Raw genomic sequence first — 18,959 nt, forward strand, 5'->3', positions numbered from 1 at the left:
GCGGGTGCCAGGAGCCTGAAATTCTATCCAAATCGCCATTGTACTTTCCTCGATGCTTTAGCAGGAAATGGATCAGAAGTGGAGCAGGCAGGACCTTTGGGGGCTTAACCCCCTGTGCCCCTATAGGATATTTTGGATACTCTGTGCCTTTAAAATATTTTATACGTTTTTTTAAAAACATAGGGCCCAGAAGAATGGTTCAATGGCTAAATCCTTGCCTTGAAAGTGCTAGGATCTCATATGGGAACCGGTTTGTGTCCTGGATGACCCACTTCCTATCCAGCTCCCTGCTTATGGTCTGGGAGAGCAGTCAAGGATGGGCCAAAGGATGTACCTGCTTGGAGACCCAGAAGAAGCTCCTGGCTCCTGGCTTTGGATCGGCTCAGCTCTGGCCATTGTGGCTGCTTGGGGAGTGAACCAGCAGATGTGAGATCTTTCTTTGTCTCCTCTCCATAAATCTTTTCAATAAAAATTAAAAAGCCTTTTTTTAAAAAATGTATAGTTACTCAAAGTACTGTTCTGATTTCCTGAAATACTTCCTGAAATACTGGGTTATTTTACAAGGAACAACAATAACAAAAATCTCCTTTCTATGATCTGCTTTCCAAAGTTGACTAGGTTTCAAAATGGTGAAATCTGCTTTTGGAAAAGCCTCAGCTTTTGTCAATACAAAGGCGCCCTCTGCTGGCTCTGCTGTGCCTTGTTCCTAAGTTTGAAACAACTGCAGAGTTGTGAAACTCAAGGCTGAGGCAGTTTTCTCCGAGCCAGCCCAGGCTGAGGAAATCCTCCCACAAACACTTCAGTAAGTTCTCCTGTTAATGTTGCGGGGTTATCCATGACAGAATAAGTTCTGAGCTGCAACTGCATCAACCTGCCCAGTGAGCTCAACCATCTTACGAGTTACCAGGGAGTCTGGAGGTTGATGAGACGATGAACGCCTCCTGAATGTTTGTGAATGGCAGCATGGAACCCACACTGCAGAGAGACCCTGGGAGTTTGGGGGCCGCAGTCACTTGAGTCCTGGAGAGCAGATTAGCTACAGTCTTGAGGGAGTGGATGATGTTAGTGGGATGCTGGATGCATGCTTTGTATCACTTTCAAATGAACAAAGCGGAGGAGGAATAACGACGCCAGAGCTCTGAGTGCTCAGAGGGAGAGACAGGAGAGAGCCTTTGTCTCAGCATCGTTTTAAGGGTACAGAAGCTAACTTAGGGGTGCATTGTTACACACATGTCGTGCCACTTGGAGTGCCCACGTCCCATGCAGGAGTCCCTGGAGTCCAGCTCGGCTCTGCTTTTAATCCACATTCCTGCCAATGTGTGCACGCAGAGGCAGCAGCTGATGGCTCAAGTGTTAGGGCCCTGGCACCTGTGTCAGAGACCTGGGCTGAGTTCTGGTTTCCTGGCCCTGGCCTAGCTGTTGGTGGGCATTTGAGAAGTGAACCATTGGATGATTTATATATTTTTTAAAAGATTTATTTTATTTTTATTGGAAAGGCAGATATACAGAGAGGAGAGACAGAGAGGAAGATCTTCCGTCCGATGATTCACTCTCCAAGGGAGCACAACGGCCGGTGCTATGCCAATCTGAAGCCAGGAGCCAGGAATTTCTTCCGGGTCTCCCACACAGGTGCAGGATCCCAAAGCCTTGGGCCATCCTTGACTGCTTTCCCAGGCCACAGGCAGGGAACTGGATGGGAAGTGGAGCTGCCAGGATTAGACCTGGCGCCCATACGGGATCCCGGGCGTACAAGGCGAGGACCTTAACCACTGCGCCATCACACCGATGGCCCGATTTACATTTTTTTAAGTGAAAATTAAAAAATAAAACTTAGATTGTATCCTGTATGACCAAGATATGGACAAAGGGTAAATCTTTTAATAATGTTCCATATGAGGGTCTTTATAGACTTAAAAAAAAATCTTACTGCTTTTCATTTTTTATATTGCATGTTGGCCAAATTGTGGGTAATACTAGCCAGAGGATGATATATATTGTTGAATATTTACTTATATGGGAAAGTTCTAATGATATAGAAGCTTAAAACTATATGTGCCCAAATTGAGTTTATGAAAAGATGATTTTGCTGATACATGACAGTAATTTCACTAAAATACTTGCAGGAGTTGCACTGTGGGGTTGGGGTGGCCATGTGTTGCACTATTTGGGGCCCCTGATTTGTCTCTAATATATTCCCTGCTGAGTTTTTAAAATACTTTATTGAGGGATAATTGACACTTTTTAAAGCACTTTTTAAAACTGTACAATTGGATAAGGTTGGGCATAAATGTATAGCTCTATGCAGACAGCCCCCGGTGCACTAAAACACGGACCGTGTCCAGCACCCTCCACGGGCCTCCCCCTCTCGAGGCCCTCCACGCCCAGGCAGCTGCTCACCTGCTCTGTCGCATTCTTTTACAATTTTGAGTAAATGGAATCATTCCACATGCTTTGTCTGCTGCTTTCACTCAGGTTAATAAGAATCCTGTGATTTATGCTGTGCTGTCAGGTGTATCGAAAGGCCTCTCCTCCTTTACCACTGGACAGCACTCCTTTACACAGTAGGGCTGTGTGCAGACCCAGTTCACCCGTGGATGGATATGTGGGCTGTTTCAAGTTTGCTTTTTTTTTACCATTACTAAAAGCTGCCCTGACCATTTGCGTTCAAATCATTCTATGAATGTGTGCGTTTCATTTCTCTTGGATCAGACACATAGGAGAACAGGTGAGCAATCTGGCATGTACATGTTTAACTTCTTGGGAAATTGCCACTCCGTCTTCTCGAGCGGTTATGCCACTATGCCTGGCAACCAGTAATAGATGAGAATTCAGGAGCCCAGTGCGATAACCTGGTGGCTAAATCCTTGATTTGCATGTGCCAGGATCCATATGAGCACTAGTTTATGTCCTGGCTACTCCGTTTCCCATCCAGCTCCCTGCTTGTGGCCTGGGAAAGCAGTCGAGGACAACCCAAAGCTTTGGGACCCTGTACCCATGTGGGAGACCCAGAAGAAGCTCCTGGCTCCTGGCTTTGGATCAGCTCAGCTCTGGTCACTGCAGCCACTTGGAGAGTGAACCAATGGATGGAAGATCTTTCTCTCTGCTCTCCTTCTCTCTGTAAATCTACCTTTTTAATAAAAAATAAATATAAATCTTTTATTTTAAAAAGAGTACGGATAGTTTTGTGTTGCTCATAAGAGGTTTTTTTTTCATTTGGATGCTTATTTATGATTTTCAAATTTTCTGCAATGAAATACAGCTTCCATAGTCACAAAAAAATTGTTTAACTGGAGCACGCACAGTAAGGCAGCCTGTTGCCATGCACCAACGGGGTCTGGAGAGTCTCCTCCCAAAGGAGCCGGGAGGGCTGGCTGTGCCACCTGCAGAAAGTCCCCTTCAAATAGAAATCACTTATGGGAACACAGAGTGCCAGAAAAACAGATTCCCCATCCACTGGTTCAACTTGCCAGATGTCCACACCAGCTAGGTACCCAGAACTCCATCGGGGTCTCCATGTAGGTGCAGAGCCCCAATCATCTGGGCCACCTTCACTGCTTTCCCTAGGCACTTTAGCAGGGAGCTGGATGGAAAGTAGAGCAGCCAAGACTCAAACTGGCAATTCTAATATAGGATGCCAGAAGCACAAACAGCGGCTTAGCCCCCTAGACCGCAACTCCAGCCCCAATATTAATTTTGTTTGAAAGAGTCCAGGTAGTGGGGGTAGAAACAGAAAAGTCTCTGCTGGTTCACTCCACAAATGGCTCCCACAGCCAGATCTGGTCCATTTATCTGGTTCTCCCACATAGGTGTAGAGGCCCTAGCATTGGGGCCAACTTCTGCTGCTGTCCCAGGCCTAACACCAGGGAGCCGATGGTGAAGTGGCGCAGCCGGGACTCCAACTAGCACTCATATGAGATGTGTCACAGGAAGCAGCTTTACCCACTATGCCACAATACCGGCCCCTTCCCTAACTCTCACCTTTACATCAATTTGCTTTTCAATGCTATAACCACACTGAGGCTGTAAGAAAAGGTTAACTACACACAAGCCTCCTCTTGTTCTAGCATGTGTCTCCTTGCTCCTTGTCTGTTTCAGCCCTTATCCATCCAGAGTTCAGAGTTCTTACACACTATTCTGTAGTCTATATCTTTATCTTTTAAACATTTATAGGCCCGGTGCAACAGCCTAGTGGCTAAATCCTCACTTCGCATGTGCTGGGATCCCATATGGGTTCGGGTTTGTATCCAGCTGCCCTGCTTCTCATCCAGCTCCCTGCTTGTGGCCTGGGAAAGCAGCAGAGTGTGGCCCAAAGCCTTGGGACCCTGAACCCGCATGGGAGACCTGGAAGACGCTCTAGGCTCCCAGCTTCGGATTAGCTCAGCTCTGGCCATTGCAACCATTTGAGGAGTGAACCAGCGGATGGAAGATCTTTCTGTCTTTCCTCTCTGCAAATCTGAGTTTCCAGTAAAAATAAATAATCTTATATAAATATAAGATTTTTATATATAATTTATTATATATGATTATTTTTTATATATGAGTTATTATAAATATTATGGCAGAATTACAAAGAGAAGGAGAAACCAAGGGAGAGGGCTCTGCTGACTCACTCCCCCAGATGTCTGCGATGACCAGGCTGGCCCAGGCTGAATCCAGGAGCTTCATCTCTCACATAGATTCACAGGCCCAAATACTTGCACCATCTTCAGCTGCTTTCCTGGCCGAATAGCAAGGAGCTGGACCAGCAGTGCAGCAGCCGGGACTCGAGCTAGCCCACACCTGGATGTCAACACAGCGGGCAGCAGCTTTACGTGCTACGCCACAGTGCCCACCTCTGTTCATCTTTTTTAAAGATTCATTTGAAAGAATGATAAAGAGGGAGACACAGAGAGAACTCTATCTTGCACCTGCTGGTTCACTCACCAGAAGGACCACAACAGCCAGCCAGGGCCAGGCCAGGGCCAGGATGTGGAATTCCACCCAGGTCCCTCATGTGGGTGGCGGGAGCCCAAGCACTTAGCCATCACCTTCCGCCTCGCAAGGTGCATGAGCCGGAAACTAGCTGCGAAGCCGAGGGGGACTAGGACTTGGCCCAGTGCTCCAGGGTGGAACGCCTGCGTTCTCAACAGTGGCTTAGTCCAATGCATCGCATGGCTACCCTAAGTATATTTTTTTAATGCATTTTAAAAAAAAAATAAGCAGTCCTCAACTGCTTTCCCAGGCCACAAGCAGAGAGCTAGATGAGAAGAGGCACTGCCGAGACACAAACCAGCACCCATATGGGATCCCAGCATGTACAAGGCAAGACCTTTAGCCACTAGGCTACTGCACCAGGCCCCCTATGTAGCTTTATAAAGAATTTTGTTTTTTTTAAGATTTGCTTATTTTTATTACAAAATCAGATATAAAGAGAGGAGAGACACAGAGAGGAAGATCTTCTGTCCGATGATTCACTCCCCAAGTGAGCGCAACGGCTGGTGCTGTGCAGATCCGAAGCCAGGAACCTGGAACCTTCTCCAGGTCTCCCACACGGTTGCAGGGTCCCAAAGCTTTGTGCCGTCCTCAACTGCTTTCCCAGGCCACAAGCAGGGAGCTGGATGGAAAGTGGAGCTGCCGGGATTAGAACCAGAGCCCACATGGGACCCAGGCGCGTTCAAGGAGAGGATCTTAGCCACTAGGCCACGCCGCTGGGCCCTATAAAGAATTTTGTGCCAACAGTTGTATCATAAATTATTTTCCAAAATCTCTTGTGAGTTATTACCAAATTAGTAATTATGACACGTTAAGTTTGTTCCCCCCCCAAAAGCCTGTTATTCTTTCTAAATGTTTCCTATGATGAATACCCAGGAGTGGAATTTCTTGTCAAAGGCTAAAACATCCCAAAGGATGGGATAATGAAAGGAGAGGAGAGGAGAGGCGGGAAGGGCGGTGGAGGAGAGAAGAAGGGCAGGGTTGAGAGGCTGAGAGCAAGCGGGCTTCTTTTCCCTGGCTCAGTCCACCTCTGTCTGGGTCTACCACACACCTGAGTAGTAGAGGATGCTGGGCCAGCCTCTGCTGTCTGCGCAGGCGCATCAGCGCCTGGATCAGCCAGCTGGTCCACTGCACGCAGCTGCCTTCACGCACAGCAGCACAATGGCTCCCCCTACAGGCTGCGCTGATGTAACGGTAATGTCACTTTGCCAGGTGCCAGCCGCAGTTTGTACTTCCTGTGCATCCTAGCTTGAGCGCCCCTTGTTCTGACTTGCAGGATGATCTGCTGTCTGATTTTCTCCGGGATGTTCTGACCCCACTGCGCTGAGGGAGGATACTCTTTGTTTTCACAGAGCCTGGGGCCGTGACCCTTGACCCTCTCAGCGCTTGCCTGGCTGAGCCCATCCAGACCCCTGTGGCCGATATTGTAAAAAATACGTAAGTGTTCGAAACAGCAGCGCCAAGGACTTGTCTGCTTTCACTGTATTTTTCTTTCAACAATTTAGCTTCTATTCCCCACCACCACCCCCCGCCGGGACACATGAGCATTCTCAGCATGTTGGGACAGCTAGAATTAAGAGAAACAGATGGGAATGATTAAACTATGATCTACTGCATTGTGTGGCTGGGGTAGGTGGAGAGCCGAGTGCAACTCTGACATGCGGAAGCAGCTATGTCTGTAACTTTGAGGTTTATTGAGAGGCCTGGGAACCTGAGGTCAACCTGCGTCTCTGTTGAGCATTCACTCAGCTCTGGGTGATGGACCCGGAGAGGCAGCTGCAGCAGCAGATGCTAACGTGTCTGCCCTGTGTGCTCCCTGGGAGCTCGTTGCCCCAGGTGCCTTCTGGCTGCAGCACCAGGCGTGATCTTCCCTGGCTCCCCCTGGAACTAGAGCCCATCATGGCCTCCCACGAGCCTCGGTGGCTTGAGAAGCGGCCCACACCTTCCCAGTGCAACAAGGATTGCTGCTGGGGTCCAGAGCTTTCTCTTTCTGCAGGAGCAGAGAGGGAAAGGCACTTGCATGACCCAGACAGCCACTGGGGAAATGGTGCTGTTTGGTTTTTTTCCATTTTATTTTCATAGGGAGTAATTTTTCACAATGAGTTTAACAACACCCCAACACCTCCCCCCAAATAATAAAGAAATAAAAATAATTTTGGAAAACCCCAGGAGGACAAATATATATATAGGCACTCCATAAAAGTCATTATAGCCATTGAGCATAAATTTCAGACTTGACACAGGCACTCCTGAGCGTGAGCGTTTAAAAAGCAGAAAAAAAGGCAACACACTCAGGCTTGTCGTGTTCGCTGGTCGCACACTTGTTCCTTAGGGAAGAGCAAGGTTTGCTAGCACTGACGTCATCAGGGGGAGCAGGGGTGGTTAATTGGGTGACATTGAAAGATTTAAAGACTCATATATTTATAGGAAATTGCACTTACCTCATTCAACAACTATTTCTCAAGTTTCCACAGCAGGGCCCTGAGCTGGCATAGGCCCGACTGAGCTAAAAGGAGAGACGCTTGGGCACAGGCATGGCACCAGGTACATGCACACTCCTGCTGCCGCCACCATTAGCAAGACCAGAGATGGTATTCAGTGGCCTTCTTACCCCCCCGGAGCACAGCGTCCATGACAATAGTTCCACAGCTAACAGCCTGTGACCTTCCAGCAACCGAATCTGATCTAGAACTCAGAGAGCATCAGGGAGTGGACAGATGTGTTGCATGTTCCTAAGACAGTTTTTTCCTTCAGGGTTCCTTTCCTTTTTCCATGGAAGACATTTCAATTAAGTCACTCTGCATCATCTAATGAATCCCACACTTGAGGGATTGCCCTTGAGGAAAGCCCACAGGACAAAGCTGATTTTGCAGGTGTTGAGGGAGATGGCTGGCTGATCCTGTCAAGTGGCCTATGCAGGGCCTGGCAGAGAGCAGGGGCTCAATTAGGGTCACGTGCCCTCCTCCTTTCCCACCAGGTCTTTCTAACTCACTCCCATTGGTCCGTTCTTTCCACAGAGGCAGGGATAGCAGCAATGTTTCCCACCTGCCCAGAGGACTTCCCAGACACAGACCTGATGCACCAAAGCGCTTGGGCAAAGCGGATGCATCTCTTCTGCCAAGACTGTCCAGCCAGCAGGCACCTGCCAGCCCCAGACGTGTGAGTGAAAACACCCAGGAGTCCCATCTGAAAACCCTCCCCAGACCCCAAGCAGGCCACCAGGTGCCATGGTGAAGACTGCTCACCATACAGACTTTCGGGACTTCCAAAAATTCATGGAAGGTGCATATTTTGAAAACTATGCATGGGTTTTTAAATTGTTCTGCAACAAAATACACTCCTGTTTTCATTCCACTTTCCATGAATTGTTGGAAGTACCATTGTATAAGATCGTCTGTCAGAGTGGCCACGGGTGGGGCCCAGATCCAGCCTGGATTTGCTCTCCAGGTCTTGTCCTGCTATGTCCTTCTGCAGGATGGGGTGTCCATTTCCAGTCCCTACAAAGATACCAAGAGGGTAGCATGACCCTCCTCTGCCATCTGCTCTTAGGAGAACATCTGTGTGGTTTCAGTGCAGGAGAGAAAGCAGAGACTAACATGGCTGTCACCATCTGCCTGAGGTTTCATGGAAGTTAGTAAATGATGCAGCAATGAATAACACTGGCTTTCACTTACAACACGGGTGACAGGAGTTTGGTCTAGTAGCTTAAGCTGCTGCTTGGGATGCCTCCATCCTACAGCAGGGTGCCTGGGCTTCAGTCCCTGCTCCTCTCCCAATTCAGCTTCCTGTTCGTACACATCCTAAGTGGTAGCAGATGGCTCACATACATGGTTCCCTGTCATCATGTGGGTGACCAGATGGAGTTCCTGGAGCCTGGCTTCAGCCTGGCCTAGCCTCAGCTGTGCAGGCACCTGGGGAGTGAACCAGCAGATAGGTCATCTCCCCCTGTGTTTCTCTATAGAAAAATATTTATATTTGGATGGATACGTATATATTATTTGGATAATATATAATATAATGTACAAGATATATATATTTGGATAATATATATATATTTGGATGGATGGACGGATGGTTGGACAGATTGACATCTAGATCAGATATCAGTTTCTCTTTCTCTATGTATACTTAGAGAAAGGCATCTCCCTGACTTTCAAATAACATAAATGTTTAAAAATCAAAATACTCAACCTTAGGGGTGGCAACATCAATTTATCAAAGGTAAAAACTGCTTCACTTTAATCTAGCTCTGTAGGTCACAGATTTGGGGATTTTTATTTATTTTTATTGGAAAGGCAGAGCTACAGAGAAAAAATAAAGAGAATATTCCACCCACTGGTTCACTTTCCAAATGGCTGCAATGGCCGGAGCTAGGTCAGTCTGAAGGCAGGAGCATGTTTCAGGTCTCCCACGTGGGTACAGGGGCCCAAGGACTGTGAACCATCCTCTGCTGCTTTCTCACGTGCATCAACAGCTGGATAGGAAGTGGAGCAGCTGGACTCAAACCAGCACCCATTTGGGATGCCAGCACTTCAGGCAGAGGCTTAGCATAACATACCATAGTGCTGGCCCCTGTGGGTCATAGTTTAGCTTCCCCATAAAGTATGTCATTTTTTCTTTCTCCTCCTATAAAACTAATCCTGGAATTTTTTTCCTAGAATTATTTTTAATGATAATTTACTTGTTTTAAAGGCTGAGTTAGAAAAAGAAATTTTCCATCTGCTGTTCTACTCCTTAAATCGTATCAGCAGGCGGGCCAGGGCTGGGCCCAGCCAAAGCCATGAGTCGGGAGCTTCATCCAGGTGTACCACCTGGGTGCAGGGGTCCAAGCACTTGGACTACCTTCTGCTGCTTTTCATAGGCCATTATCAGACAGGTGGATCAGAAGTGGAGGAGCTGGGACTCAACCCAGCATCAACAGGCAGCCTAACCCTCTGTACCACATGTCAGCCCCAGCTCCCAGCACTTTGTAAATGCTGAATCTTCAAATCTCCCAAACGAGGTCCACAAAGAGTGACTGTCCTGCTGGATTTGGAACCCACACAGGTTCCCTTCAAGCCGTTCCTTCAGCTTGGCCGGCAGTCTTCCTCTGGTGGGTTTTTTGGTGTCCTGCATGAATCACAGTTCCCTTCTTTATGTCTCCCCTTCAGGGGAAGGAGCTGACTGCCAAGGTCAACAGAAGAAGAACCCAGGCAGACGAGAGCCAAGCCCCAGGAAGGGAGCAGGAGAAAAAGGCTCTCAGAGGAGCCGAGGCTGCTGTGGGTAAGAGAGCGTGTGTGTGAGGAACAATCCAGAAGGCTGCCAGAGCGGGGACGGGGGACCAGCCTGCATCTGAGCATCGTGGTCTCCCCATGTCATTAGAGGAGGCCCTAGAGACCTGGGGTCATCCAGCTGCATTGGAGCATATGTGATCTCATGGAATCCTCCCAGCACCTCCATGAAATAGGAGTCACTACGACCACACGCAGCAGCTGAGGCTGAAAGAGATTGGGTGACTTACACATAGACCAAATACAGCAGGGTGGTGAACCCACTCCTGGTGCATGCTCTTACCACTGCCTTGATGGACTAATACCTGAAAAACTGAGCACCTGTAATCCCAAACTCTGAAGTGTGAAGGATTCTAAGAATCTGAAAATGGGAGAACTGACGTTATGCTGCAAACAGGAAATCCCAGACCTGCCTCCCGGGACAGATCATAGTCAAAATGTAGATCACGGTCAAAAAGGTGATTTCACCGACAAGGCAGACTCGCTTTGCAAAGCACGATGCTAACTCAGTACCTGGTTCTGACCCTGACCCCAACTTCCTGCTAATGCAGACCCTGGGGGGCGGAGTTACAGAGAGACAGTATCTTCCATCCACTGGTTTACTTCCTAAATGGCCACAATGACCAGGGCTTGATCAGGCCAAAGCCAGGAGCCTGAAACTTCTTCCAGGTCTCCCACATGGGTGCAGGGTCCAAGTACCTGGGCCATCCTGCGCTCCTTTCCCAGCACACTAGCAGAGCAGCCAGGTTTTATCCCATATGGGATACCAGCATTGCAGGTGAAGGCTTAGCCTGCTATGTCACAATGCCAGCCCCTGGATTTTGTCTTTTGACATGAGTCCTATTCCCCAAGATATTTCATCATATAGGCATAAAGAGTAAAAAAAAATCTAAAATCTGAAACTTTTCTTTCCAAGTACTTTGGATAGTGGACATTTAGCCTGTCTGTCATACCAGAACATTGAGGAGCGATGGCATCATGGACAGGGACCGGACGTAACCTGAGCTCTGAGCAGTCCTCCCCACCCCCTCATTCCACCTCCGCTGCACCTCACCAGGGAGTCAGAGTCCCGTGCTGCTGAGGACTTAAGCTGTCTGCTTGGCGCGCAGGCCCTCCAGCCAGAGCACATGCTGGAGGGGGCACTGCTGGCTACCCTCCGGGCCCTGGTCTGTTTTCAGCATTTGCTTTGTAAACTGAACTTACATGTTTACAGCCCACAGCTTGGGCAAGACTGGACAAAGGTAAATTCTCGTAGTCCCCAGAGCTGCACCAGGAAGAGTCCTTAGGGCCACAGAAAGCTTTGCCAGGTTACAGGGCCACAGACGCCAAAGGCTATATCTTCCAGCTGAGCCTCTGGTCTCCTTGTGCAAAAGCCTTGTCCTCACCATAGAGCAGGGTGAAACAGAGCTGTTATATTTGTGCTGCCAAGGACAGTGGGCCCCAGTAGGGATAAGGCAGTTTCACAAAGTGTGGTCTGAAGAGTACTCTTAAAATACATGGGGTGCTTGCAGATACCCCCTGGGACAGTGTGAGAAGGTGGGGCTCAGGACTGTACACCCTGGATGATGCCACTGCAGGTGAAAACTCAACAGTTGCCATAAGGGGTGACAGAAATGGCATTCGCCTAAACCTATACCTCTGTCCCTAATTGTTCTCCCCCAGGCAAAACAAAGCCCTCAAAGGCTGAAAGGAAATCGGAGCTCACTTCCAAAGCCAAAACAGCAGGTGTGAAGAGGGGCAGGCCCCAGAAGGCAAGGGATGTGGAACTGGCGGAGTTAGCTGGGCCTCATGGCCCCGACTCCAGCAGAACAGAAGACACAGGCAGAGGCTGCTTCTCGGCCAGCCCCATCTTAGACGGCCCTTGGCTTGCTCACAAGTATGACTTTCCGGAAACCCAAGTTTCTCTCGAGGGAAGATCATCGCCCAGCCAGGCCACAGCTGTTGCTGGTCACGTGGACCCTGAAGGAGAGAGAAGCCCGGAGGAGCCACTGCAGGTAGACTGGCTATTCCCACCTGGGGCATCTTCAGAGGGGAAGGAGACAGCCCTCAAATTGTGTTGCAGAGACTGGACTAGCCGTGCAACACACTGGTTCTCTCTGTTCCACTCTGGTTAACAGACTTACCGAGTAAAGCACTCAGACCTAATCAAGGACACGGGGTGGTAGGGTCCCACTGCCGTGATGCATCCTAGGAGGCCCTGAGAGTGCCGGGGAAGGCCTGGGCAGCCCGTGCAATGCAGGAAGTGGGGGCCACACCGTCTGGGAGAGGCGCGCTTCTCCAGGACACAAGGAAAGGGGGGCTGAGTCCTGGGATGGACCTGGGGCTCCCTGAGTGCTTGCCTGCCACAGACTGTGGAAATACCTACTCTCCTCAGCTGCCTCTTGGGCATCCACAACTGGACCCGAGGCAGCTTCAGTACAAACACTGGCCTTCACTAGGTGCTTTTCCATGCCAGAGCCGCTTTGTTCCAGGACCTGGATTCTCATGTGGAGGTCTGAAGAGAAAAGCTGACGGTTAAAGCAAACTACCCTGAAAATCCCTACAGTGCAGAGAAAACACACCACTCAGATATGTCCTCTCAGCAAGACCAGCAGAACCTATTTGCCTCTGGAACAGGCTACTGTTCTGTTTTCGTTATTTTTTTTAAAGATTTATTTTATTTTTATTGGAAAGGCAGATATACAGAGAGAGACAGAGAGGAAGATCTTCTGTCTGATGATTCACTCCCCAAGTGGCCACAACGGCCAATGCTATGCCGATCCGAAGCCAGGAGCCTCTTCCGGGTCTCCCACGCGGGTGCAGGGTCCCAAAGCTTTGGGCCGTCCTCGACTGCTTTCCCAGGCCACAGGCAGGGAGCTGGAAGGGAAGCGGGGCTGCCAGGATTAGAACCGGCGCCCATATGGGATCCCGGGCGTGCAAGGCGAAAAAGAGGACCTTAACCACTGCGCCATCGCGCCGGGCCCTGTTTTTGTTATGTTTTTAAAAATACTTACTTGCTTCTTTGAAAGGCAGAGTTTACAGAGAGAAGTATCTCATCTGCTGGTTCACTACCCAATGACTGCACAGCCAGGGCTTGGCCGGGTGGAAGTCAGGAGCCAGAAACCCTACCCAGGTCTCCCATCCATGGCTGGGGCCAGCTTCTGCTGCCTTCCAGGTGAATGAGCACAGCAGGGAGCTGACCAGGAGCAGAGCAGCCAGGACTCGAATCAGCACCCATGTGGGATAGTGACATGGCTATGTCAGCCCCTATATTTCTTCCACTGAAATAAAGGTGTGAGTGGCATTTGGAGGCATTATTTTAAAGAGTATTTTAAAGTCCCACTTCCAATCCAGTTCCCTGTTAACACGTCTGGGAAAGCAGCAGAGGATGGCTCAAGGCCGTGGGCCTTGCATCCACATGGGAGAACCTAGAAGCTCCTGGCTTTGGGCAGGCCTGGCCTGTTGCAGCCATTTGGAGAGTGAACCAGTAGATGGGAGATTTCACTTGATCCTTCTCTCCATGTAACTCTGCCTATCACTTTTTAAAAAGTGACTTGAAACACTGAGCCACTATAGTTAAGCTCCCATGAGTCAGCTGTGTGTAGTGCACCTGTCAAATCGCTGGTGTCATAACCACACCTGGCCAGCCCAGCCCTGGCCATGGCAACCATCTGGGGATGCGAACCAACGGAGAGAAGATACCTTTTACTGTCTCCTCTGCTACCTCTGCTTTTTAAATAAAGAAATCTTTTTCCTTTTTTAATGTTTTATTTATGTTGGAAAGGCACATTTACAGAGAAGAGAGACAGAAAGCTGTTCCATCCACTGATTCACTCCCCACGTTTCCACAACAGCCAGAGCTAAGCTGATCCGAAGCTAGAAATTGGGAGCTTCTTCTGGTTCTCCCATGTGGGTGCTGGATCCCAAGACTTAGAGCCATCCTCCACTGCTTTCCCAAGCCATAAGCAAGGAACTAGAAGGGAAGTGGAGCAGCCAGGACATGAACTGGTGCCCATATAGGATCCCAGCACTTGCAAAGTGAGGATTTAGCCACTAGACAATTGCACTGGTCTCATAAATCTTTTTTCTTGAAAAAAAAAAAAATAAAAGGGCCCGGCGCGGTGGCGCAAGTGGTTAAAAGTCCTCGCCTTGTACGCCCGGGATCCCATATGGGCGCTGGTTCTAATCCCGGCAGCCCCACTTCCCTTCCAGCTCCCCGCCTGTGGCCTGGGAAAGCAGTCAAGGACGGCCCAAAGCTTTGGGACCCTGCACCCACATGGGAGACCCAGAAGAGGCTCCTGGCTTCGGATCGGCATAGTATCGGCCCGTTGTGCTCACTTGGGGAGTGAATCATCGGACGGAAGATCTTCCTCTCTCTCTCTCCTCTGTGTATATCCGCCTTTCCAATAAAAATAATAATAATAAATCTTCAAAAAAAAAAGTTTTAAAGATTTGTTTTTTATTGGAAAGGTAGATATACAGAGGAGACAGAAAGATCTTCTGTCTGATGGTTTACTCCCCAAGCAGTTGCAATAGCTGGAGCTGAGTCAGTCTGAGGCCAGGAGCCCAGAGATGCTTCCAGGTCTCCCATGCAGGTGCAGGGTCCCAAGGCTTTGGGTCATCCTCAACTGCTTCTCCAAGCCACAAGCAGAGAACTGGATGGGAAGTGGAGCTGCTGGGATTCAAACTAGTACCCATATGGAATCCCAGCACATTCAAAACAAGGACTTCAACTGTCAGGCTATTGCACTGGGCCCAAAATAAAACAAATCTTGAAAAAAAAAAAAACAAAACCAGAAACTGAGGTCCGTCCATTCAATCCGGGTCTCTCACATGGGTGGCAGGGACCCAGGTACTCGAGCCATCTTTTGCTGCCTTCCCAGGGGCTGCAATTCGGAGGAAACTGTGATAGAAGCCAAAGCCACGGCTCATTCTGAACCCAGGTACTCCACCATGGGTATCTCCATTACATGTCCAGGTGTCTGGCCCCACGTGCCTTATTTCAAGGAACCCTGCTAACAGCCCCACAAGTCAAACAGTATCAGGAGAAGTGCATTGTGCTCCCCAAATCCCAAAGCAAAGGTTAGGAGGGTGATGTCTGTTCCTTGGGCTGAGTGCACTGTGTCTTCTCAGGGCCTCCTCCCTAAGAGGGAGCAGCAGCAGGCGCAGGAGCAGGTGCTGGCTTCCAGGGACAGGCTGCGAATGGAGAGGGCAGAGAAGAGGCGGCTGGAGGTGGAACGGAAGAGGAGGGAACAGGAGGAGCAGAGGCGGCACCAGCAAGAGGAGCTGGAGAGAGCAGAGAGGATGAAGGAGGAGCTGGAGCTGGAGCAGCAACGCTACAGAGAGGAGATCCGGTGGGTCTAGCCTCCCCCCACCTGCCCCAGGGAGACCACGGCCATGTCAGGCAGCAGAAGGTTGGCACTGGCCTTATGAGGGGTGCAAGAAACCACAGGCTCCTTGTCCCCTCCTCTCTTCTCCCAGGAACAACTGAGATAGAAGATGCAGAGTCTGGCCCATAGAGTTCCTAGAGATGGGGAGGCTCTGAAGTGGCATCCAGCAAACACTGGCTGAACCCTCGCCCTGTGGCTATGCCATGCAGGCCCCACCAACCTGTGGAGCATGAGTTTCAAAAGTCCACTGTGTAAGAATGGGGACATGAAATTTTGAGGACTTGAGACCCAAGAGCACAGAGCTGACTACCGAAACTTCCAGGCATCTGGTCCTTGGCTCATCCATCAGGTTCTAGCCCTTTTCTGCACTCCTGGCTGCACCAGGAGCCTGTAGGTGGCCACACTTCCCTAGCATGCTTGTCTCACAGGGGAGGCCGGTGTTTTCTCAGCTTAAGGAAACAGAGACTGGAGGAGCAACAGCAGCAGCAGGAGGCAGCGGCAAGAAAGCAGCGGCTGCAGATGCAGGTGGCCCAGGAGAGAGCCCGACAGCAGCAAGAAGAGTTCCGGAGGAAACTGCGGGAACTACAGCGGAAGAGGGAACAGGAGGAAGCCGAAAGGGCTGGTGAGAAGATGCTGGGGCCCCTTGCTTCTGTCCTTGGGCACAGGGATCTGCATCCCTCTGTGGGCCATCATTTACTCCTAGCACCTAGGGCTGGTGTGTGAAGCCCTGTGGATGCACATGCTGGTTTCTTCCAAAGTGATGACTTGCGGTGACTGCACAGTATCTTGAGATCAGACTAAAGTAAGACTGACCTGAGCCAATGACTCCAGGCCTGCTCCCAAGTTCATAACCTCCTGAATAGAGACCTCCCTGTCCACCCTTTGGGGCCACCAAAACTGGAGCCATCGCCCTGCCCCCTGCTTCCTTCTCTAGCAGATGGGCACAGGCATCCAGAGAGCTTCCAGTACATTCTCTCCAGCCCGCTTTGTTTCTTCTTTTGTTCTTTCTAGCCTGGTTTTGGGGGAGAGAGCAGGAACTTCAGCAGGTAAGACGACAGCCACTTCCTGCTTCTGCCTCTCAAATGCTCACCTGGGCGAGCACCAAGTTTTTCTGGACTCTGATTTTATACTAGTCCCCACTGCCTATCACACCATAAACACAACAGGCTCTGGAAAATTCTCCCCCAAATCTACAAGTTGCACAGTACATGGGACACAGCAGGTGCTCGATGGACTCAAATTAGTGAATTACCTCTGCCCTCCCCTAGGTAATCACAGAGGATCTCTAAGTTCCTCACAAGGAAACCCTAGGAATCAAACTGGACAGTTAGAGCAGCAAATTCCTTTTCCCAACGATGCCCCCTACCAAGTCCAGCCCTTGTCTGTTCTGCAGAGGCCGAGAGGCAAAGGCAGAAGGAGCTGGAAATGCAGTTGGCAGAAGAGGAGAAGCGCCTGATGGCAATGGCTGAGGAAGAACGGCTGGACTACCTGAGGCGCAAACAGGAGGCAGAGGAGCAGGCCGCGCGGGAGGCCGAGCAGAGGCGGCTGAAGGAGGAAGTGGCAAGGCTGGCTTCGGAGGAGGCCCTGCAACAGGCCCAGGAACATGCCAGGTACTAGGCACTTGGGGTGCCTATTTAGGGTTTAGTAGCCTGGGCACAGCCCTTTAGACAAGCAGCCTCCCCACTCCCCACAGGCATGGTTTGCTGCAGACATCACAAGTTCCTTCGCGGTGTGGAGAACTTGCCTTGGCACTTTAGAGCTCATTTAGCTCAGTCTTCTGGTTTCCAGATGAGAAAAGCCAAGTCCCAAGACAGGATTTGGATGAGGGCCAAAGGGAGAATTGGGGGCACCCCACAACTAGACCTTAAGACACCACAATTCCAAACCCACTGTTCCTCAAAGTATTGTGTACCATGGGCCAAGCACTGCTAGCTTCTGGGAACTCCAGAGTGAGCAAGACAACGTCTCTTCGCCCATGGTGTCTATATTCAGGGAGCGGGCATGGACAGATGCTCATTATTCTTCAGCTAGCAACAACGAAATACTACACAGAAAATTTAAAACATGCAATAGGGTAATAGAAACTTATTTTAGACTGGTTTGTCACAGCAAGACCTCTCAGAAGAGGTGTTACATAATGAACTCCTTGAAGGATACGGAGCTAGCCCCATAAATATCAAGAGAAAAGCGCTCCAGCAAATGGAGTGCACAGGTTCAAAGAAGTGACACTAGCATGTTCAAAGGATCAGCCAGCAAGGCAGGGAATGAAGTGATCAAGGCACAGGAACTGTGTCCACCTGTGGTCAGGAAGGTCGGACTAGATCTAAGGACGCCTTGTTAGAATACACGGGACCGACACCTTCCTCCCCCTCCTCCTACAAAGTCATTGCATTTTTTTCCATGAACAGAATTTTAGTCACTTGGTCTCTACTGACCCTCTAAACACTAGGGCCTCTGCAACTGTTATACTGGGAAATTGCCCTCCTCGGTGAAAGCAAAGGACAGCCATTCCCTTTCAGAACCATCAAAACTGAAGGGTCAGAAGGTACAAGCCCAGGGGTGGGGAGCGAGGATTCCAACCTTCACCATAAACACGTTTTCCCATAAAATGTGCTTTCCACAACATAAACAATCTAAGAGGATACTCATTAGGCGACTAGGAAAAGGCTACCAGAACAACTCTGCTACAGTTTATCACTACCCAGAGTTGTTCCTCAGCTGTTGAGTACCACAAAATGGATTATCAAAATATTAATTTCAGAATTACACAATCCATGTCCTGTAGCAAGCTATCAAGAGGTCTCCCTTTTACTTAAAAAAAAAAAAAAAAAAAAAAAAAAAGCCACTTTAGTGAAAACTGACCAGAAAAGCAAGGACATAAAAGCAGAGGCAAAGCCTGATACAGCCTGATTTGACTGAGGAATGGAAGCTGGTGGCAACTGGCCTTACTGCCTCCTGTGTGACAGGAGTCCAGATATGCCAGGCTGCTCAGCCAGGGCGCCTGCCACCCTAACAATGTCAGCTTTGGTTTTCACAAGGCTCATGACAATCAATGCATCTTTTGTGAAGTTACTAAATGAAGAGTACAATCCTTCACTAAAACCAAAGAACCACTGGCCCAGTCTGATGAGCACTCAAACCAAACTCCCGGTTTATAACAATTTCTAGGTTGCTTACCCATGCTGGTAACTGGGGTGGTTCTCTCCTCAGACAAAGAGCTGCTTTGGAGAAACGTCGTCTTTTCCATCAAGAACTCCAGAAGGAAGCCAGTGGCCTGCAGTGGACACACAACATCTCTCGACCCTGGGTTTACTCTTACTTCCAGTTCCTACAAATGCCCAGACCTTAA

General features: G+C 49.5%; 1 protein-coding gene across 1 annotated transcript in view; it reads left to right on the plus strand.

Moving 5' to 3' along the window:
• KIAA2012 (KIAA2012 ortholog) overlaps window positions 1-18,959 on the plus strand; it is a 121,792-nt gene extending 102,833 nt beyond the window's left edge. The window contains exons 15-22 of the mRNA XM_040984387.1: window positions 6,324-6,408; window positions 7,989-8,130; window positions 10,122-10,233; window positions 11,904-12,235; window positions 15,354-15,574; window positions 16,060-16,232; window positions 17,004-17,220; window positions 18,821-18,959. Coding sequence (XP_040840321.1) covers window positions 6,324-6,408; window positions 7,989-8,130; window positions 10,122-10,233; window positions 11,904-12,235; window positions 15,354-15,574; window positions 16,060-16,232; window positions 17,004-17,220; window positions 18,821-18,959 — 1,421 coding nt within the window. The remainder of the gene's footprint in view (window positions 1-6,323; window positions 6,409-7,988; window positions 8,131-10,121; window positions 10,234-11,903; window positions 12,236-15,353; window positions 15,575-16,059; window positions 16,233-17,003; window positions 17,221-18,820) is intronic.

Source organism: Ochotona curzoniae, unplaced genomic scaffold, assembly GCF_017591425.1.
Source record: "Ochotona curzoniae isolate NIBS_2020 unplaced genomic scaffold, NIBS_Ocur_1.0 contig_4148, whole genome shotgun sequence".
Lineage (NCBI taxonomy): Eukaryota > Metazoa > Chordata > Mammalia > Lagomorpha > Ochotonidae > Ochotona > Ochotona curzoniae.